Source organism: Tetrao urogallus (genome assembly GCF_951394365.1).
Source record: "Tetrao urogallus genome assembly, chromosome: 6".
Taxonomy (NCBI): Eukaryota; Metazoa; Chordata; class Aves; order Galliformes; family Phasianidae; genus Tetrao; species Tetrao urogallus.
The window spans coordinates 40,637,867-40,661,771 of record NC_136819.1 but is presented as its reverse complement, the minus strand read 5'-3'; the positions used below and the strand labels follow the sequence as shown (position 1 = coordinate 40,661,771).

The window sequence follows — 23,905 nt, the reverse complement described above, 5'->3', positions numbered from 1 at the left end:
AAAGCCTGTAAGAAATAAAATAGACTGCAGTTGCCTGCTGGATATCACATCATATATCTCACCAGAAAGAATAGCCATCAGTTTATCAAAATGTATCTGGAAGGGAAGAAGTTGAGTCAGTTCCACATGGCCAGTCCTTCTGACTCTTTAATGGATACATTTTGAAGCATCATTGCAGATAACATGGCAAGAATTACTACTAATTTTGTTATGTTGGAACAATGTTTTGATGCTCCTCAATTTCTTCGGGCTCACAGAGAACAAAATTAGTATAAATGTATTACCAGGTTAACTGCACTCAAAATCCCATGGACAAATGTGTCCTTGCACAGTCCAATTTCAATACAATTAATGAAGAGTAAACAGCATTAACATACCAGTATTGTTTCATTTTTGTTTCCCTGCTCTGGTTTTCAAGCATTAACTCCCCCACACTTTATAAATCTTTATTATTTGCCACATGCCATGTTGATATTTTTGATTTTCCACTGTGTCAGTAAAGTGACTCCTACAAACATGTAAACTATTAATTAGCTAGAATCACTTTCAAGAAGTACAGCTCTCTGTGCAAATAACTTTATTTTAACCAATCAGTGATGAAATATCTTTGCTGTTGCCAAGTCCATGGGATCTGATGCTTGGCTGTACAATTTTTATTTTATATACAGTGTATATATACATAAGGATATATATATACACATATACACACACATATATATACATATAGTAATATATGTATACATTCACACACATATAAATATATGTATGCATTGTTTTTTGCAAATTAAATCAGAAAGCAAGCAAAAGAAGACTGACCTGACTTACCTGTACTGGGTTCACAGTCAATGAAATCTTCATCATCGCTAGAACATTCAGCGGATGAAACAATGTCATCTGTTGTCTGGCATACAAAGGTCAGGAAGAGAGGAAAAAGAATAGGAGAGAAAGATATCAGATGCTTGCACATCAAGAGGTTGTTTTAGAGGCGGCTAAGTACCTGACAAAAATGTTTCAGAATAGAAAACTTCTAAAATATTTAATTTGCACCAAGAACTCCAGCTATGCCAGTGCAGCAAGGAGCTGGATTCCCCTGCTGGAGGTCTCGTGCTGCTGAATATTTCAGGTGGGCGCAGGTGTGGCCTGCTGCGTGGTTCCGGCTGGCAATGGATGGCACTGTGCTGCTGAGCACAGCAGGGCAATGGGCCTGACACCTGCTTGGCTGGCACATGGCCCCGGCAGTCAGCAAAGGGCCTGTCTGGAGCACGCTGCACTCCTCGATAAGCACCAGAGCCACGTGTGGCCTGCCAGAAGGCACCCACTGACAGCCAGGACAGATGAGGCATTCCCAGGCTAAGCATGCTTCCTGCAAAGGCAAACGTACAAGGTAGACACAGATAATACTCATCACCCTGGCAGCTAACAGAACTCTGCTGTGTTGTAAATGTATCACTCTCAAGCAGAGGTACTTTCTGCTCTGCTGATGCACCCCTTGGGATGGGAATCCCATTTACATTTATCCAGCTAGGACATGTTTGTTACATTGTAAATAACTGCTGCATGTTTCAGGTATGCCCACCTGACTTGTAGCCCGACCTGTCTGCCTGCCAGTGACCTGGGACCAGCCTGGCTGCGACTGATGGCTGGCGAGCCAAACCATGACTGTTCATGGCCGTAACAAGTCTCATAACATTTATTTGCATTTCCAGATGGAGATATTTTTCTACTTCTTTTTTTTTTTTCTTTCTTCTTTTTCCTTTTTTTTTTTTTTTTTTTCCCTTTCTTTTTCTCATGCTGCTGCTGGTCTAATTAATGAGCAGCATGCTCTGCAGCATGTTAGAGAGAAGCATACTGGTGTCTCCTGCCAGCAGCATCTCCTGCCTGTAATTGCTGCAATTAGTTGAATTTGTAAAGCAGACCATTAGGGAGAGAAGCTGTGGCAGCCTCTGGACACAGGTTGTAATGTTCCTGAAGACAGCACAAAATTATCCCAGCACATCAGTATCAGCTCAGACCACAGCTTCTGCTGGAGTTATCTCCCCTTACACTTCCTCTCTGAAGAAAGCTGCCATTCTGCTGAGCAGCAGGATTGGTGGAATGGTTCCTGGAAAAGAACAGACAAAAGGTTCCTCACCAGACAGGGAGTATGGCTTAAGTCACAGCCCCTCAGGAGCAGGGTGGCTGCACTGCAGTACATTATAACTCAGTTCTCCAGGTGAATATTCCTGAGGATCTCACATCATGAAAAGATTTTATGTCCTTACTCTAGAAAAAGACTATCCAGATTTAAAAAAGGAATTCTTTCCAATCATAGGCCTACTAATGTTGCCTTCAAAATGCTGTGTATTCCCTCTTTTATTTACAAAATTTATTTTCTTCAGTCCCCTGTGGTCCTACTGCTAACAAGTTCCTCACTGTCCTGTACCACAAGTACTCCATTTCCTCTTCTTTTTAAGGAAGAAAAAAAAAAAAAAGAGGAGAAAAATGGAACTGAGCAGTCAGCCAGAATGCTCACATCCAATCTGATGTTCCTTCCCTCTTGATTTCAGTGACTTAAGAGTGAGACAAGAAATGAAACTACGATTGTTCAACAGTAAACAAAAATTACAAAAACAGAGTATGTGTAAAAACTGTCATAAAATTAGGGAATCCCTATCATATGTATTGAATACTACTTGCTTGTGCACCAGCACTGCTGTACAGCAGCATTTTGTACGATGCAATCTTGCAGTAATCTCATGCTTAAATACTTCCACAGGGAGGCAAGATTAAAAGGAATTGAAGGTGACAGGTACAAAGTAATTTCCTGCCTTATGTGTTAAGATCATTTTTTGGCAACTTCCCTCAGTCACAGAAAATGGAGGAATGCTGTTGAAATTCTGGTGCTGAATTCTCTCTTAAAATTAACTGGCTTTAAAAGTTTCTCTGCTCAGTAAGAGGTCAAGAAAAGAGGAATGCACAAAATAAAAATTTACTTTCCATAATTCTGGCTCTGTCACTTATGTTTTATAAAGCATTACTAATCCCAAAGAACAAAATAATTTCTAATGACAGTAATCACATCCTCCAACAGTGAAATGCAGCCATTTCTGAGTAATAAGATATCAGTTTTTAATTGTAACACTGTAAATTACTTTAGAATCATAAGTCAACAAAACAGTATCGTAATAATAAATTTTTTAAGGAAGTGAAATGAAGCTAGTGAAACCTCAAGCGTCTAAAACACTTGAATTAATGGGCATTAAGGACAGCACTCTGAAAAAAGAATGTACTCCATTACTACTAGAAACCCTTGCTTAGACAGTAGTAGAACTCCAGCAATGTTTTTCTGATTTCCAGGTTGTATGCAGAGCAAGTGGATTTTGCCCATAGTTGAAGATCTGACAATTCACATACAGAATTTCATTGAAGAATAGTAATGATTTGCTTGAAGTAGGAAATGAACATAAAATTTTTAACAATGTGTCATTGCCACTTACCAATTGCTATGTCTATTCACTTACCCACTCTACTTGCTCATATCTAAGGGCTTATGCAATATTAACTTGAAATCAGATCCAATTGAATTGACAATCTGATTCAGTATTTGTAAAGAATAGAGTTCCTTTATAACTCTCTCCCCTCCTTCCCCTCTTCATTATTAGAACCATCACTTCAAAACAGAAATGTAGATGTATCAGAAAAAAATGAGATTATATTTCTTCACACAATGAAAGAGTTTTTTTTTAACTGAGGAACAACTTGCAACAGGACAGTGATGGGTAATAAAGGTTTAGATGCATTTTGAAAATGAGTGGTCAAATTTAGGGTAAAAATACCCATCCACAGCTACTACACACATCACATTTCACTTGGAAAATCCCTGTAGCACAGGCATCGAAGATCAAATCAGAATTTGTAGTCTACCTAGACTTCAGCAAAGCCTTTGACATTCTCCTCCAGGAGAAGCTGGCAGTCCATGACCTGAACAAGAAAACTCTTTGCTGGGTAAAGAGTGGCTAGAGAGCCGGACCCAGAGGGTGGTGGTGAATGGAGTTAAATCCAGTTGGCGACTGGTCATTAATGTTGTTCCCCAGGGGTCGTTATTGAGGCCTGTCCTGATCAATATCTTTATTGATGACCTGGATGAGGGGATTGAGTGAACCATTAGTAAGTTTGCAGAGGACACCAAGCTGGGAGGAAGTATCAATCTGCCTTGGTGTAGGAAGGCGTGACAGAGGGATCCAAACAGGCTGGATAGCTAGGCTGAGGCCAATGGGATGAAGTTAAACAAGTCCAAGTGCTGGGTTCTGCACTTCGGCTAAAACAACCCCAGTCAATGCTACAGGCTTGCAGAGTGGCTGAAAGACTGTGCAGAGGAAATGGACCTAGGGGTGTTGGCTGACACTTGGCTGAACATGAGCCAGCAGTGTGCCTAGGTAGCCAAGAATGCCAATGGTATCCCGGCTTGAATCAGAAATAGTGTTGCCAACAGGAGCAGGGAAGTGATCAGCCCTCAGTACTCAGAACTGGTGAGGGCTCACCTTGAGTACTGTGCTCAGTTTTGGGCCTTGCTACAAGAAAGACAACGAGGACATGGAGTGTGTTCAGAGAAAGGCAATGGAGCTAGTGAGAGGTTTGAAGCACAGGTCTTATGAGGAGCAGTTGAGGGAACTAGGACTATTTAATCTGGAGAAGAAGAGTGTCAGGGGAGACCTTATTGGTCGTCTCTACCCGAAAGGAGGTTGTGGCGAGGTGCAGGTTGGCCTCTTCTCCCATGTAACTAGCAATAGGACTAGAGGCAGTGACCTCAAGTTGTGTCAGGAGAGATTCAAATTGGATGTAAGGAAAAACAACTTCTCTGAAAGAGTGGGCTGGAAGAGGCTGCCCAGGGATGTGGTGGAGTCACCGACCCTGGAGGTGCTCAAGAAACATTTATAAGTTGCACTGAAATAAATGGTTTAGTGGGAAATATTGGTGATAGGTGGATTGTAGGACTGGATGATCTTGGAAGTCTTTTCCGAACTCAGCGATTCTATGATTCTATGAATAGAGAAGAGCACAGCCAGACTGAGACAAAATGTCAGTGCGTAATATGCACATCTACCAACTTCAACCTGTATCTGTACTTTTTTGCAACTAATTCCACACTTGATTCCACCAGTTAATCTCTGTCCTTACCTTCCCATCTACACTGCGTGCTATTTCCCCTGATATTCCAGTTTTCTTATTCTGTTACTGCTGTTTGTCCCATGCTACTGATAATGCATGTATAAATATGAGGGTTAGAAAAAGAGAAAACCCTCTAAAAGTGGAGTTAGATTTAAGGTCATTCATGAGATCTCTAGAAATCAAGGAAGAAATAAATACACTAATCTGTCTTGCCACTTCCCGTCTTGTATTTTTCATCTCTGAATTTCATCACAATTCATCAGTAACTGATTTTCCATTCTCATCACATATTGGCTTACCTTGCACAGATACCAACATCTGAATCATCCCAGCGAATAAAGCCACTTTGAGAAGCAGGAGAAAATTCCTGACCAGAGAAACAGAGATGAGGAAATTTCCAGGACCAACCCTGTCATTTCTTGTAACTGGAAACTGTACCTTTGCAAAGAGAATTTTCACTTGATGATTATTAAATTTCTTCTTCCACAAGATAGGAAAAGCTAGTGAGCAACAACCCCAAAAATCTCGCCACCATCTTTTAGTCTCACCAGAAACAGTTCACTGTAAGGCCATAAGCAAAACCAGCTATTCCATTTCTGGTTTCCCCTCACAGTTTTGAAAGTGAGCTGACTAAACACATCCATTGGTCCAATAGTCGGTAAATGAATTTATTCTTTATTGTCTGTCCAGTAATCTGAAGGTGGTAAATGGTAATCATTCTTATCTACAGGCAACAAGATAGTAAAGAAAATTTCCTGTGTGCTGTGATGGAAACAATGTGTTTTCATTGGAGAGGACATGAGAGAGAAAATCTTTTCCAATTCCATATATTAGCTAAATTTTATATTAAAAATAATAATTCATACTGTAGTATCTTAAAATATGTATTTCTTTTTTTCTTGTTTTTCTTTTTTTTTAAATCCCAGCTTTGAAATTACTTGGCTCTGTATTAAAGGCCATAAAACTAAAGATAGGTATTATAATAACTTTCAATAAAATCTCTCTCTGGCAGGAACTCTTTTTATTCCTTCCTTTGAAAGATTTTTTATAGCATTTATATTATTATTTTTCCTCTCCCTCTCTCTGGCGTTTAATGAAATTGCCTTGGAATAAAACTGGAGTAGGAGAAAGTGCTAAACTCTGAGACTACCCTTGAGGATTTATGAGCATATTTACCTTCAAATTCTTTCAATTTCACTGAATTGGTTCTCCATTCCTTTCAATGAATTATTGGTCCTGCAATCACCTCCTCCTAATTTTTCATTCTAAGGGCCTCTTCAATCATGGTGATAGTTCTACACCTTTGTTCATTAAATGGTACATACTGCTGTGGGGTGTAAAGTGTAGGGGAAGTTGAGATGGCATGACAAAACCTGTTCAAGATGACTGCATTGTCGTTCAGTCCTTCCAAGTGCTCGAAGTGCCAATTTATGTGTCAAATCCAAAACCTTTGCTCCTTTGTTCCACACAAAATGGCAGGTGCTGAATCTTCCCTTTTCTCAACTACAAAGTTTGTTTGACACCTTGCTTTTAGGGTGCACCATTATGTGAGAAAGATTAGGCATACTGCGTAAAATAAGTCCTGTCACAGAACAGCTTTATGAAATTATAAATAACACACCCAAAAATGATGGAGTTCTCACTTCTACTGGGAGAGAAATGACAAGGACCCATAAATTCAAACCCTGCAGACAAATTTTCTAGAAATACATACTTAGCTGTTTCTTCATCCTGTAAAGTAGGATTCAATTTTCCTAGTTGCCTTTTGCTTGAAACTCTTTTACACACTACTTCCACTTGATTGCAACTGTTTGAAAAGTGACATTTAATGCTTTGTTGCAAGAGAATTGTAAATCTCTTTGCCACCAAGGAATCACAATTTACGATACTTCTTGAGATATGACCACCATATCTCAGGTCAAAATACCTTCCCAGCACTAGGGAACTATAGTTGTATTTATGAGCAGTACATTTGCATTTCACATCTGAAATGTATAGAGGTGAAATTCAGCAAATTTTTCTTAAATCTCAATCCCTTTTCTACTCCCATACTGCCTTATTTCCTAAATATTTCAAACTTACTATTGACTATGTACAAAGTACTATCTTCTACACATAACAGCATACAACGTAAATGCTCTTCTATTCTGTCTTCTAGAAACCAAGACACTTCCTGTCAAAGAAAAATCTCAAGATATTTTCTGCCATATCAATGCAAGATAGCAGAAGAAATATTTGTCTCATTAGGTCTATGACATAGCTCTCATATATACCTTTTGTACTTTGATAACTGGACTTTTCAAAGCACTTGTATTCTGTTCACGCTACTTCAATTAAGAGAGAATTCTTCATCTTTTTTACATCTTATACATTTTTCTTTATTTTCTATGTAATCTTTACTTGCAAAATATCCTGGAGTTCATTATAGTAGACCTGAGAGACAGCCTGGATGAATTAAAGCTACCACCTACAGATAGAAAGAATCTGAATATTAAAGGGAAAATATTAGAAATGTTACTCAAATCACAATGAAGTATTATAAAAGCAGCTGCAATTTATGGCTGTGTAAACTACAGTTACAGTCATTCCCGGATTTCTTATTGGTAGCCAGAGGGTATTAATCTTTTCCAACTCAGCACTGGACAGTACAATGTACTTTCAAAGATGACACAGCCACAAAGCTGTGCATGCCATTTGTAATTCACCCTCCCCACCCTGAGAAGGTGCTAAGGTCATGTCTGCCTCTGCAAAAGCAAAACATTAAATAACATGAAACTAGTAATTTTTCTCCATGTAGCTCTTCTGAAATGAAAACAAAAAGAAGGCCAAATGCTTTGTTGGTTTAAACTGGCATTGATTTCAACTGCTCTATGACAATTTACACCATTACACTCAGTACATTTGGTTTTGTACAATTCAGTGCCAAAGGACTCAGAGTAACTGGAGGCAACTCAGAGAAGAGCCTGAAAAAATGAAAGTACTGGAGAGACGCATGCATGAAATAAGCTTAGTAGAACTAAACATCTGAGCTTCCCTTAACAAGGACTATAGGTGTTTAGAAGGATGTAATAAAAATCAGGAAGATGATGATGAGCTATTTAGGGTGCTTCAGAAAAAGTAGCTAAGTCAAAAAAAAAAAAAAACAAAAGACAACTTTCAGCAATAAAAATCTCAGTGGTAACATTTATTAAAAGTCTCCTCAACAAAATATAAGAAAACTAACAGTGCTGAGAGTAAGCAGTCACCCCAGGCATTCAGATATGAATATCATCAGTGTGTATGCTCTAGTGGAGAAGAGTTTGTCTCATCTATCTGTAGTCCAACCTAATCCAATCTAAATCAATTTGTTATCGCTATGTAATAGAAACACATCATTACACATTTACTGTATTTCCAAAGCAGGTAGAAAAGCTATCTAGCACAGTTTTCAGCTAGTTGCACTCACAGAAAGAAAATGCCAATGCTCTAGACCTGTTCAGACCATGGGAACAAATCTCAGATCATGGGAACAATTTGACATTCTCAGGGTCCTGTTTGGCTGGGAGTTGGGAGGTAATGAGGAAGCGCATACCCCTCAACAGCAACCTGGCAAAAGTACATTTCCTGATTGTAATCCTGTCTGGACATAAAAGCTGATATGATTACACTACATTACTAAGCAGGGATTGTAAGAGCTACTTCTTAACAAAAATCAGTAATTTGTCCATTACTACAGCAGACAAGAGATTAAGTAACTGGCCAGTTAAATGAAAAAAAGAAAAAATAATTCCCCCAGTCGTGTCTCAATTCAGAGTCATGAGCGGTTATGGTTAAAAAGAGCCTTGAAAGATGAATTAGTCCGTTGAAAATAGGAAGCCTGTCTCAACACAATCAGTAGTTCATTAAGACTGTAAATCCTGATGCTTTTTGACCTGTTTTGATGGCAAATTTCAGGGACTTTGTTCTGTCCCTAAGCTATGCAAAGATGATGGCAAAAAATCACATTTCTGACTTTTGCCTCTACCTGCTGGTAATGGGAAGGGTAATAGTGTTGTGAAGGGTGCAAGCAAACAGAGAGAGATGGAAGGGCAAACAGATGAGAAAGAGAAGTGAAGAAGATTCATCCATCTCTTGTTATAGGCACCCTGACAGGGAAAAGAGAAGTATTTACCCACAGCAGCTTAACCCAGCTTCAGTGTACCTTCCCAAATGCTGAAGAAATGTAATGCTACGTGGTGTTCTGCTGATAAGCAAATCCTTCTAAATCCTTTCAGTTTATTTCTTGGCCTGAAGAAATTATATACCATGCAGAAGCAAATTTTGCAGAAGCAAATAAATGAATGAAATTTCATCTCCAGGCATCTAGATTGGATGTTTATTGATGCCCACATTCACTTGTTTTCCTTTCATCTTGATGTGGTAAGGATCAACTGGCAGATCTTTTCCAAACTATACAGTGTAACTCTTAAGATTTGAGAGATTTTTGAACTGGCCCATAGAAAGGTAAATTCTTGGCTTAGATACAAAAGATACGGTATTGTCATGAGACAACAGACTTTATCCTCTCTTACCAACCTATTTCTCCTTTTCACATTCATTTTCCTACTTCCAAAGAAGCAACTTGAAGATGAAAGTTCTGTCATTGAAGTCATTATCTGAGTATAGGGCTTCTCAGAGTAATCACACAAAAACTATTTTCACACTGAGTATCTTTTTTGTCATTTGATATAACTTGTTCCCCTTTCCTATTATATTATATTCCTTGTAACAAATTGAAATACAAGCTGTCAGCCTTCTGTTTTAAGCATAGCACTTGTTATGTAGAAGGTAGTAATGTAAATGAAAATTCCAGAAGAAAGGTATAGTAGGTGTATAAACTCCAACTAAATTAAATAAATAGCTTAATCATTGAAACTAAGATACTACAAGTGAACACAAAAAAGCACGGACTTTAGCCCCTGATATACACACTCTGATGTATTAACTTGAACTGCCACAGAAATAATTCTGTAAATATGTTGGGCTATGATCTATGCTATGATCTGGAGAACAAACACATTATCTACTCTACCAGCAAAAGGGCAGGGCAGACCTCTGGGGAGCAATAACTTCTTAAATTGCCCCAGCCCAAATCACCAAGGACACTGAGTCTAAATCCTCATGCTGCTCGATTTTATATTCCTGATACTATCATCAATTCACTATTTGACATCAGGAAAATTGCCTCCTTTCCTCACACTTATGTTTATATTGCTATAAAATGGGAGAAAACAATTTCTCTGTTTACTTGGTGCACAACTGGAATTTTAGTAAACATTTTACATTCTCAAAGCAAAGCCCAAGTAGAGAAAAATCCTTTACATTTAACAGAGGGAAGCCAGTGTTTCAGCAAGTAAGACTCCAATGATCTGAGATGAATCAGCTGCCCTTTGAAGACTCAGCCTCTAGTAAGAGTAAATGGGTTTTCTTTGCGTGCTAGCTTGCACTTAATAACTGTGTCAGAAGAATATTTTTCATTTACACTTTGCTCCTTTGCTGGAAATCAATATGTCGTTTGCTGGCATTTTCTCCTGGATATCTTTATTTAGCTTGTCTTTTCTTCCTTGGAGGGGAGGCAGTTATATTTGATTTTGTTCTGTTATTGATTGGATCACTCCTAGCAAGAAATAAGTAACTAAGTACATCACAGTTGCTTTAATGACAATCTCTTAAGCTTCAGAATCTGCCCACCATGTTGCACTCCCCCCTAACACATGATTTAAAATAAACAAAAACTGTAAAGTGAGATTACTGTGTAGCAAAAACAACTCAGCAACAACATGTGCTATTTAACTGGCATTTCTATTTATGTACTCATTAATAAAACCACATAAGTCCTCTTTCTATTTTTAAAGCACTACTCTTATTGCCGTATTACTCAGCGTTGGGATCTTACCATCCCTTACAAATGAAGCTTAATGAGAAATTAGATACGGGAGAACTTCTAGCAGATATCTTACATGACGGAGAATCTGAGTGTGGTCACACATCTGTCACTCATGGCAATTGATAGTAGGTCCTAAAAGGCTGCAATAGCCCCATCCAGGCAAACAATGGTGGAGAATCAGATGCTGTGTCCTGGCTGCTCTGAAACTCCAGACAGGCCCACAGCATCCTTCCCTGTAGAAACCAGACATGATGGATAAGCCATAATGTGAGATGAATTTTATAGGAGAAGCATTACTGATGTTTGAAAAACTAAAGGCACCTGAACACTGGCCTGGAGTTTTGTTTAAGCAGAAACTGAGTAAGTACTTTTATCCTATATGTTTTTTTCTGTAAACTTCAGTTCAGCATTCCTATCCTTGTACTGGACCACGATCCAGTGATCCCATCCACCTGCAGATCTTTCACTACATTGCAGACACAGCTGCGATGGACTGAGGGTGCAAAGTAATCTCCACCACTTGTTTAAATTGGGGTGTTCTCCTCCCCTTCCTCTCTTTAACTTCTGCTGCTCTTTATTATAAATGCCACAGAAATCCAGCATATGTAGTGGAAAATTCATAAAGGAGAAAACAACCTGTTCTGTAGTCCAAACTCTGGCACTTAAATTCTAATGTGACAGAGTATGTTATCTGTAAAGTAACAGTGAACATATCACTATGAATAAATGTGCCTTAAAAAAGCTTTGGCAATTACTGTAAGTACCTCTGAGTCCAATAAGATAAGCATCTATCTTTGAATATTCACATTAATGCACCAGACTGCTCTTTCCAGGAAAATCTTCCTCGTTCTCTCCAAATGTTAATACATGCTTAGAAAATGGCATTTAAATCAGAGAACACACACATTTGCTCACACAGGAAAGGAGGTCGCCACACATTTTTAAACACAAAATAAATATAACGCAGAATAAATAAATGCAGAATGAGACCTTGCCAAGTAGGTACACATCACCATCTAGAGTTGTTCCCTGAATAACATGATATACACAGAACAGTTATCAAAGCATTATAGGCACTAAGCTTCTTTGGAGAAGCATGTAAACAGTATACCAGTAAACAGAAAAAAAGACCATAAACAGTTTTAGACTATAAACAATAAGAAAATTCATAAACACAAAGGTCACAAAGAAGTCTGTACTAGAATGTAGATTTTGTTGGATCAGTGACACCCTCTTAACCTGAAGTCCATCTTTCTTTTTCTAATATAGGATATAAGTGGCTGACAGTAGCTAGTGTAGAAATACTTGCATGCACAATAGAAACAGTGTAATACTGTTAACTTGCTAACAAACTAAGATATTATCAAGGTGAATTTTAATAAAAATGAAGTTAAATGGCTCCAGACATTATTCCATCTGGAACACCCTTGCCAAATATCTGATGCTTAAAAATAACATTTTCCTGGCATTAGCAGTTTTTTCTTTCTTGTTGATATGGAAATAGACTAACAGCTTTACTGCAGGCACTGGGACTGACTTCACACTGCATGTCAATGAAAATCAGCCAACAAGCAAATCAGTGCTGCCACCAACAGAAAATGCAGAAGAAAGGGGAAGTTAGGGAAGTTAGAGGCAGATGTGATTTTTTACTGGGATACTAAATACTGGTACCCACAACTTACTGAAAGCAATAGCACGTAAAATGAATAGTTGAACAGACATGTGGTATTCCTACTAAAACTTATGGCTAGATCTCAAAAACGCGCTGTTTAGTCACCAAATAAACGGATTAAAAAAAAATCAGAAAGTTTGTTTCAGCTCCACACAGTACTTCATCAGCTTAAGAATATTTGGCCCATCAAGAATTGATGCAGCCAGATAAACTTTAATATCTGATACATAACATATATCTCTGGGATCCCATTAAACTTGAGCAGAATGTCACTTAAATGACACATCAAGTGGTCCAAGCTGCAAATGGTTGTTGTGCAAGAAAATTCTGCATTGGGTAGGCAGACTCCCATACACAACAAGCACGGTGATCACTTATCCCTGCAGGGCTTCTCTGCAGCCCCTGCCTAATCAGAACATTTACTCTCTGTGATGGATAAGAGGGCCATTTTCCCTGCTTATTTACTTCGCTCTCTATTGAGTTTGATTAACTGTAGTAAAGGCAAATCAATCTTTTGTGTTTGTGTAAAATAATTAAAAAAAAAGGAACAAAGTTAGCTTTAATGGCCCAGTAGATGCTCAGCTGGAATGCATTTACTGAGAGTGCTCAGCAAAAGAATTCAGGCAGCTGTAACACCACTGGAAACATACAGAGCTCATCTATATTTCTACCTGTTTAAAGGGAAAAAAAAAACCAACCAAAAAAAAACCCCACTCCACTAACAAAGCCGCCTATGCCTCTGCAAGTCTATCAAGGCATCAAGCACTGGGGGGTTTTTCTCTCACTCCCTTCAGCCTTCCACAGCCAAAGCTGGAACATGCTAGGAAACCAGTATCCAAACGAACATTACCGAAAGGAGAGGGCATGAAGCTCTAAAGCCATGAGAACACTTCCTCTACAATAAAACAGCTTCTAAATTTGGCTTTGTTCTGTTCTGTACCATTTCCAACATCAGTAAACTCTGGTCTGTACTGAAAGACAGCATGAAATGCACAAGAATGAAATGAAGAAGTTTGTGCATTAGTGAATTTGGAGTAATTTCGTAGAATCATAGAATCAGCAAGTTGGAAAAGACCCACAAGATCACCCAGTCCAACCATCTACCCATCACCAATAGTTCTCACTAAACCACATCCCTCAACACAATGTCCAAATGTTCCTTGAACACCTCCAGGGTTGGTGACTCCACCACCTCCCTGGGCAGCCCATTCCAGTGCCTGACCACTCTTTCAAGATAGCACTTTGAGAAAGTCTTTCTCTTGCACAGTCTAATCATGGTATTGCACATTCAAAGCACTTCAGTTCCTACACACAGAAATAAATAGGTATGTGCATAGGATCTTGCTGTTTGGGCCTCATAACAAGGGAAAAAAAAAAAAAAAAAAAAAAAAAAAAAGCAGAAAGAATTTTACCACCTTTGTTTTAAGATGAAATTTGACATTCCCTCTCTGAAACAGCTATGGCAGTAGCTTTAGGATGATGGTATCTCCCTTCCCAGGAAGCAATCAGTTCACTTTTCTTTAAATTCCATTCTACGTGCTATCATTATTGTAGCTTCCAGAGGCAAGTCATGGAAGACTCTGGCATTAAAAGGTGATGCCTTCTGGCTTTTCTGACACTAATTTTCAGACTTAGGTCTTATTTGTGCCAGGGAGCTTTACTGACATTACAGCCACGCTGTATCCAGGTTGGCAGAGCTGCTCCCTTCAGATTCAGCAACACTGACAGAAGGGGCTTTGTCAGCATAGTTACACCACCTTTGAGTGTTGCAAGCTAAGCTGACAAAAGTTGGCATAGTTATAATCCATTTCAGGCTCCTGGCTGGCAGCAGCATGTAAAATCAAAGCATGTGCATTTTGGCACTCTGGAACACTGTAGCGGAGTCGGTAGAACTTTGTAGTAAAACAGTATTATTCTGAAATGCTTCAGGTGGCAAAACAGTTTTTTAAAAAATCTAACTGACTCCACACTTGATACTAGGCATATAGATGCATTAATGAGAGTTAGAAGTTTGCAAGAAATGGATTGCAGTCAATGGGCTTTTTTTTTTCCTTCATTTTTTTTCAATTCAGAGATCTCAAAGGTCAGAAGGGACCATTATTTTTACCAAGTCCAACCTGCCTTTATATTTACACGGAAGAGCCTGGTGCCAGGGCACCTCTGCCACTGATTTGCAATGTCTCTTGACACAGCAGCAAGTCTGCCAGCAAACTACAGCTCACTCTTCAGACAAGGAATATGCATGTGCATCTCCTGGAAGTAAATGCTAGCTGCTTTGAGAATACCTGAGGGAGAGTGCTGTGTAAAGTGCTGTGATTGCACCCAGTTTGTCATACTCTGTGAGCTGAAAGACACACAGTCCAAGTGGATCTCCCATATGGCTTTGTGGGCATGGTGGTGATGGGCTGATGTCTGGACTAGACGATTTTAGAGGTCTTTTTCAACCTTAATGATTCTGTGATTCTACAATATGTAGTAGAACAAACTGTTATGTGCAAATGGGGAGGGAGGAATCTAAGAAATAATCTCTCTTTGATGATTGTGAAATGGAAAGAAGATAAATGAATACTGAAAAGACTGCATAGTCCTATACACTGAGATTCCTGCACAACAAGGAAAAGAACTTCCTGCAATTTCTTCTCACAGGTGAAGAAAACCTGCCATGAAAATCTACAGAAATAAACCACAGCAGAACTTGATGTTATTCATCACCAAAGGCAAATGACTCAGAAAAACACCCCTGTCACAGTGAACTACCAGCACTCAAATCTTGCTTTCAGAAAAACACAGCTTTTCCAACAGGTGCAGAAAAATGCTCTGTAACCTCTATAGTATGCAGCTTTGAATTGCAGCACCTCATAGGTAGTGGAACAAATTGCCTGGCTGGTCCCAGGGTATTCCTTGTACCTAAGTCTCCCACTTGCACACAATGTGCAAATGATCGAAACAAATGCTACAATCCAACACCATGGAGTTCTCGACAGCTGTCAACTCATTAAATTCTATTCACTGGCTTCCCACCTCCTTGCCAACATATTACATAAATCGCTTTTTAGCTGGCAGCCTTTCCCTTTGCCTAAAACCAGTTTGCACTGAGCATGTTTGAGTCTGTTGTTTTTTAAAAAATGCATTGATTCCCTTCCCTTTGGTGATTTGCCTTGCTCTGCAACAGTTTGAATGGGCTGCAGGATGCTGTTTCATTATCAAGCTGCAACTGGAAATGAATATTTTATAGCAGCTGAACAAAGGTTTGGCTGTAAATGACTATATCATAATTAAATAAAACAGAAAGAGAGAAAGACAAAAAGAAAAATGAATTTAATTAATGAAATACTGATATAATTTACAGACAAAGGCCTTCCCACTTAGAAGGGAAATTTGCATTCCAGAAACGTGACCATTTAAAGAATTATAGAGGGTTGGAGGTTTACTACCTCCATCTTTATTTATCTAGGGATGTTTAACAAATCACTTTGCCTTTTATGAATGCCTGAAGGTATCTTTGGCATCCATCAGTACAAAGTCATCAATACAAGTGCCTGAAACACAAATGTACACTTATAAAAGCTGCCCATTAAGAACATTCAAAAGTAAAATGTAAACATACTTTTCTCTCTTACTCAACATCTGCCAATTGAAATGGCTTCCATAAGTTTAAGAAGTGTTTACACCTGCTTCTTCATGCTTTACAACTGCACATTTCATAATTCTTAATGGGACTTTCTACCACAGGCTGGCATAACAGCTGTCTGATCTCAGCTTGCTAGTGTTGTATCTCATTTATTAATGTCTGTTATCTCATAGTCACAATTTCTTTCAACTGTTTTGATTTGGGAAACTTATGCTATCCCCCTGGTTTAGCTAGCAATTCTTCAGCCTCTTTAATCTCATCTTAGGTAAAAACAATTCCACCGTCTTGACTGTCCTTGCTAATCTCTGTTCTATGTATCATTGATTGGTTTTTGAGAGGCAATACCCAAAACAGCACAAAAGGCAAAGAAAAACCTAGATTCATAAAGTAGCACAATGGCATTTCTATTTTGTCTCTTTCCTAATAATTTTCAAATTCATTTTGTCTTTTTGAATGTGAACATGTCCAAAAGTTATAAAATCTGGCCACTTGTCAGTATAAAAACTCACTTTCAACGTTCAGTGTGATTAAGCACGTATATAAAACAGTGCTTGATGATGCATTTTCTCTGTTATGGCCTAATTTCCTGACATTCTAAACTTAAGCCCCCATAACAGGATGGAATTTATTGATTCTTGAGATGCCTCAGAAACATCCGCTCAACTGCAAATTGATTATTCCAAAATAATGCCTCCTATTTATTTCCATGGAAATTACAACACATACAAAGACCAGAAGAATGCCATTTGATAGAACAAATTCTCAGCTACAGTGTGGTATTTTTCAACATAGACACCACGGCAACAAAATGTAATTGAATATTGGCAGGAAGTTTCAACCTCTACTGCTATACTGCCAGCACCCACCTTTGATGTTAACATAATAAAATAGGAAGTATTACTTTCAGAGCAAACCTCCTGTATGGCAGTGGGGTCTACAAAGATGCGATAAATCATTTGGGAGATGCTGGATTTCTCTGTCTTTCTAATCCAACAAGTGGGCAACTTTCTGGCACTGCGGAAAACACCTGAATAAGCCCTAGGGAAACCCGTCAAATTCATATTCTCAGGAGGCAGAAGTAACAAGCTGCAATGTGGCCTCACTTGAAACATGATGGAGTAATCTTCCCAATGCACACAAGATCAGTAATAGATGGAAGTCTCAGAATTTAAATTAGAAATATGAAATATATATCTATACCTCCCAGTAGAAGGGACAAACTCTAGAATTTGCTTCATAATTCACCCCATTTCCTCATCTCTTTTTGATGGTTAAAGTCTTTTACATCTTGTATGCTGTAAAGTGAATCAGGCTTGACTATAAAGTTAAAACACTGCCTGAATCTAATTAATAGATGAGAATAGCCCTGAACTTCATAGAAAGACACAGCTGTACTTTACAGCCCAACAAAGAGTGAAAAGGCAAAAAACGATGGCTTTTGTTTGCCCACAAGAATCTCTTCTCCTCATACCATTTTATTACTTTGGGTGATCATGACATTTTAATCTGGAGTGGACCGAAGGGAGCTGCATTGCAGATCACTCCCAAAACACTTCTAAGGAACTGCTTTGGCTTAAAGTTATGAAATAATAAATGAAATAATAAATGCCAAAAAACAGCCGTGGACAAAGCAGTTTTCAGAAACCCAGAACAGGAGCTACTGACTCTCATCAGGCCATCCATGATTTGGATAGCAAACATCAATAGGCAAATCCTTTGCTGAAGGAAAAGAAATTATTGCCCTGATGTCACACAATCTACAATGTTTCTTCTAATCCTTCATATCATGTAAATGTAAAGGACTTAAATAAAAACACATAACTCCTATACAATTCCATGCTTTGCCATTCACTTAAAGCAAATAACATTTTTCATCCACTTTAGCAAAAGAGAGAAAAACACAGAGAGAGTGAAGGGATGAAGTAAATGGATAATAGGCAAGACAAGTTTGGAAAAGAGACAGATGCATTTCACAGACTTCAATTACCTCTCTCCTTGTGTATTCCTTCTAGCTATGATCTAAAGAAAAATTGCTAAAGGGAGATTTCAGTCTCCATTTCCCACTCTGTGTTGCCACCTTCAGCCCAGAGCTGTCAGAGCCTTTCTGCTCCCATTACACCTTGCTCCATGTTGCAGTATTACTGAAGCTCACAGGGTTTGCTCTCCCACTCCAGCATTACTCTTGTTTTTCTCTGCCATCCATTGTTCTTTGAGATACTCAGGAAAACTGAGTGGCTCTTTAATACTTGTGATTACTGATCTCAACTCAAACACTGATTTCTTTACCTCTTTAAACTCCTTATTATTGAAGAAGAAATAAGTAAATATACAATTGCTATTACCTGAATTTTAAGTGATAATATCTACAGCCTTTAATCAGATCAAAGTCCCAGTAACTAGACACTGCAGTATGAGTGGGATGAAAGAGACCCTGTTTCGAGTAACACTGTTTAGTCAAATAAGCAACATATTTAGTACAGCTGACAGATGAGTAACTTTTCAGTTTAATGATCATTTGTGATACTAAAGAATTAACTTCTGTTCTATACTGGCACAAAACCAAACATCCTTTAAAAATTACCTCAGAAAAATAACTGCACCAATGGATCAGTTTTCAAATAACAATCTAAGCCTTTTTTTTAATTATTTTCATTTTAATCTAAGTGTGAGGCATCCTAGTGTGCAGGACAGCAAAGCAGCCACAGGATGTCAGATGGTGCAGACTCTATAAATTATTAGTCCTGTGAAAAAGATCCATGCTTAACATCTACAGCTCTGAATCGTTTAGAGCAAGGGGATTTCCACTTGGATCACCCTTCATCTGGAGCACGTGAACGAGATCCTACAGCACTTCCTTCCCAGAGCAGTATCCTGACTGCAGCCTGTGCTGATGAGATGTCCCATGTCCTCCCTATTATAGAACATACACTAACCTCACTAACCTCTGCATCCCTCACCCTCTACCCCTGCAGATAGCTTGACATGAGGAAAAGGTAATGGGATTAATGGCAGGAAAACAGCTTTAGGAAATACTGGCTAAAATTAACAGTATTAACAGTGTGGAGGAAATATGGGCAGCACAACACTTCGCCTGAACATAGATTCCTTGATCTGGTGAGCCTGGGATATTTCTGAAGCAGCTAACAAAGGCTATGGTGAAGAAAGCAGTTAGTGTAGCTTTAATGCTGAGACTATACCTTAATAATCTACAAAATAACACTGCTAAAGATTATATACTTATGCTTGCAGGGCCTTATGACAAGAACAACTTCAGGAAAAAAAAAAAGGGAGAGAGAACAAAAATGTAATTGCCTGCCTATCAGCCCCACTATCATAATTACTTTCAAACTCTGACATGGGTTGAATCAGATGAACACCAAATCAATTTTTGCAGCTAGCAATCAGTGCATTCTTAGCTCATAAATTAAAATGTCACTGGGAGAATGAGTACTGAGTACAAAATAATGTCTGTTTCTCTACTTTACACTGCAGAAAGAGCAACTTCTTTTTCCTTCAATAGCCCAGTGAATGTTGCTTGTATGTCCTTAAGCACTGTACAGTACATTACACTCGTCTAATTCAAAATAGAGTGGGCACAGCTGGATGCTATACATGAAAACAAAGGAAATTATACACTAGTATAGAGTGGGGTAACAGTTACACCCCTGGGTATCCAGAGCCCTATTCTAGAAGTGGGTAGATGGCAGCATGAGCGTTTTTTCTTGCATCTGCACTTCATGAAATGTTGGGAATCTGCTGACTGCAGATGGCAGGAAGAGGAAATGCCCTAAAGCTTCACTCCACTGTCTTTCTTTTATCCTACTCTGACCTTCTGTGAACCTCTTCAGGCTGAAGCAAGCAGAAAGCTCTCCAAATCAAGGAAAATTCTCACCCAAAATATGAGCAGTTCAGTACCTACTCATTGTTGCAATTTCCTTATGGACTAAAGTGATAGGATTAAACTGAACAATCAATGATTTATGTTGAAATGTGATCCCTCCTAATAAAGTGTTTGATTTCATATAATCTTCTGGGCCTTATTTCTGAGTATGAGCATGAATGATTTCATGAGTCTTTCTGTGCCCAATATCCTGCCTGCCACTCTCCAACCTCTACTTCAGACCATAGACTCTGCTGCTGAGGGACACAACACCAGGCTGACGAGTTTACATTGCATATAACTTGAGTAATGAAGCCACCTCTTGTACCTCTCCATTTTAGGAACTTTTGCAAGTTACGAGTACATTTTTCACTTTAAGTGCATTACTTAATATTTTCCTAATGATTAAGATAGTTTGACTTCATGCAACATCACTAGTCAAGTTCCAAATCCATCCTGATCTGAGTAGTTCTAATGCCATATTTGCTTTCCAAAAGAGAAAACTTCAAGCACATTCCTCTCCCATCCAGCTAGAGAGCAGGTTTGAAGATCAACACAGGCTCCTTCAAAATTCTCTTCCAAGGTTCCAGCTCCTGATACTAGCAAACAGGGCAGCCAGCTGTACTAGCAAATCCAGCTAATCATAATGCAGTTTTGTAACAGGCAATGTCAGTACTGAGAGTACTGCCTCAAGTGATATCTTCCAAGAGCTCAGGATTTCTCTCACGCTCTTTTGAGCCTTCTGAAGCTGAGCTATAAACTTACTGAAACTTGAATATAAAATACTTCCTTATTTATTAAAAGTAGGAATGACTATTGCTTCAATCCAACCAGCAGACAGCACATAGGATTTATGGAGTGATGCTTTCAGAAGAAGTCTTCTCTCTTCCTTGCAGTTGATTACTTCTCTAGTTAAGAAGAGAATTTTCACTCTAAGTGGAATGGCTGACTCCTTATCTAATGATTGGGGTAATTTCACCTCATATGATGGGACCAGCCAAGCGAACAAAAGGTCTTATGTACTATGTGTATCAATGACTATCTCCTTTATTCCTTTAGTCTGCAAAGGTAATAAGCTAGATTCTATCAACTTCTTCTCCTAAAACATATTTCCCATTCACTACTTCAATCTGAAAATCCCACTTTGTACCATCCCTGGACATGAGGAGATGTACTTTGAAACAGCACTAAACAAATTCAGAGAAATTTTTTAAAAATATTTTAGAGAACAATCCTGATGGAGTAAAATGGGGAGTATTTGAGTGAAGAAATGCTTTAAGAAGTCTTTACTTCCACTGGTAAAGGAATGTGGCTAACTGTAATCTGCTAGACAGAAAGCCTGCTTTGCCACCATTTTTAACTAGGTTGCCAGTCAGGAATGAAAGGCCCTGTGGTTTGAACGGAATGAGAATTAAAGTTCAGCTCCACATATTCTTGAATGAATCCAAAGCAGAACATCTACAAAATGGCTGGAAACAGAAATGTATGCATTGCATAAGCACAGAAAGAAGTAAAGAGATCAAGTTGGAAAAAATAGGCAGTTAATTTTCAAACTGCCATCTTTTATCTCTGAAGAAACACAAGAGACAGAACTGATAACTGTCTTGATAAGTTATCAGTTCTGATAACTACATTACAGAGATGCAATACAGAGTAAGTCCTTAGAAATTCCAAACTTACAAACCAAATATAATGAATAACTGAGAAAGCCTCACTTTCCACTTCAATTCTGCTCTCCTTATCTGCCATACTAACATTTAGAAAGTAATTATTGCTCTTGATGATTAGATTTTTTTTCCTCTCTTGAAATAACTGATTTTTCTTTTGAAGTCTGCATCGCCCTGAAGGGAAAATCCATTTCTCAGCAGACTTTTTTCCTTTTCGCCTTGAAAGTCAAGGGGATTAGAAAAAGTGGAATAAAATGGGAGTAAAAAGAATGAGGGGGAATAGAAAGAGTGAGCAAGGAAAAACGGCTTTTTTTCAGGCTCAGAAATGTCTTTAGGAATTCGTGAAGAGGAAGATTTAAAAAGTGATGTGCTCATCTCATAAGGTATGACATCCTGGGCTGAAATCCAGAGGTTCCTACACAGAGATGAATGAGCACTGCTGACAGCTTGTTGCTGGAGTAAGGTTAAAATGAAGCCAGTATGACCAAACCAGGCACATCAGCACTTGGCATCTTCATCACGTATTGCATTTTAAGATTTTAACTGAACTACAACAGCTGGGTTAGTTCTCCAAAGTGAGAAAAAATACATCTTCTCCTTCTGCCTGGCTAGCATGACCAAGTTAACCTGGCCTGTAGGGAAGGGAATTCACACTGTAATGACAAAGGGAGACAGATAAATCTAAACAGTTGTATAATCACGTCAACATAAAAATATTAAATTATGGAACCCTGGTTATGATTATTTGATACTCACTTCATATACTTCATAATAAAAGGGAAAGTAAATAAAAATTAATATACTATAGAAGATATCACAGACAAAATATAGATCTATGTGACTGCTTGTCCCTGAAACTTCTTCCATTAAAGTGGCATACTAATAAAATTGTAAATCTCTGAGAATCAAAACCCACACATGGGAACATACTTATCACCAGTTTGCCTCTTCCAAAACCCTGACAGAGCATATGACGCCTCACCTTCTAATTTACATGAATGTCATTATATGTAATATAATCACATCATGTGTGAGCACACCTCTGCACTGCTGCAGTGGAGAACACTGCTTTATACTGATTTTTCTAGAAAGCTAAGGTGAGTACCATTAAAGACAAAACAATGTAAAAACTTCAAAACATTATTCAGAAAGAATGGACAAAGTGTCATATTTCAAATATGTTTCCTTTCTCATTAAACATGAAGCCACAAACTCATCAGTAGTTATTTCCAGAAAAAAAAGAAAAAAAGAAAAAAAGTGAGAGTTCCTAGAAGAGGAGAAACTGACCATGGCTCTTAACTAAACTCTATGACAGCCACTGAAGCAGCTACTCAAGACAAAATATGTTTCACACAAACAGGGTTGAGGAGAACCAGCCCTTGATGAAGTGACTGGCTTATTTCAGAATACGAAACATTTCTTTTTGGCAGTAAGTAAGATAAAATACCATCTTTGGTTGTATAATGATTGGCCATTCGATGCACTTATACTTGTAAAGTAGCTTTGTCAGTGGAATCCAAAACAAAATAAAGGTTTTCAGTTGTCAAAGAGGCTAAGCACATATTTCCTGGACCTGTAGTTAGTACCTGCTATATCACCAGAAACTTCTGTCATTGGTGTCTTCTTTAATAAAATGCTTATGAAATTAATAAAATGACTTGATTCTCCCTTGTGCTGGGCCATTTGCATAATTATAAAGAGGATTCATGGAAGAGAGTCAATCAGTTAATTCCCTTATGCAGATTAAAGATCTTTAAATTAAAATGGCAGGACTTGTGTGCAAACCATGCTAATGTAGCCGAAGATATCCCCAGTGGCAGTTCAGCCATCTGCCTGTACATCGGGACATTTCTTTGTCTCACTTCACTTTCCCAGTAGCGGACTCTGAGTGGGTGGGAGGCTTATTAAAGATCTCTAATACAATGTTAGTGTTGGAGTAGGGGAGTGCTGCCTTACTTTTAATCATGTTTCAGCAAAGGTCAACCTGGTTGATCAAACAACT

General features: G+C 38.4%; 1 protein-coding gene across 8 annotated transcripts in view; it reads right to left on the bottom strand.

The window, feature by feature from the left end:
• NRXN3 (neurexin 3) overlaps positions 1-23,905 on the bottom strand; it is a gene marked incomplete at both ends in the record, with an annotated part of 895,090 nt that overhangs the window by 33,940 nt on the left and 837,245 nt on the right. For 4 of the 8 annotated variants that reach the window (XM_079537660.1, XM_079537663.1, XM_079537665.1 and 1 more), the window contains one exon: positions 826-901. In XM_079537660.1, the coding sequence (XP_079393786.1) occupies positions 826-901 (76 nt within the window). Of the gene's footprint in view, positions 1-816; positions 902-23,905 lie in introns of all 8 variants that reach the window. The other 4 variants (XM_079537661.1, XM_079537662.1, XM_079537664.1 and 1 more) reach the window with 1 other exon arrangement.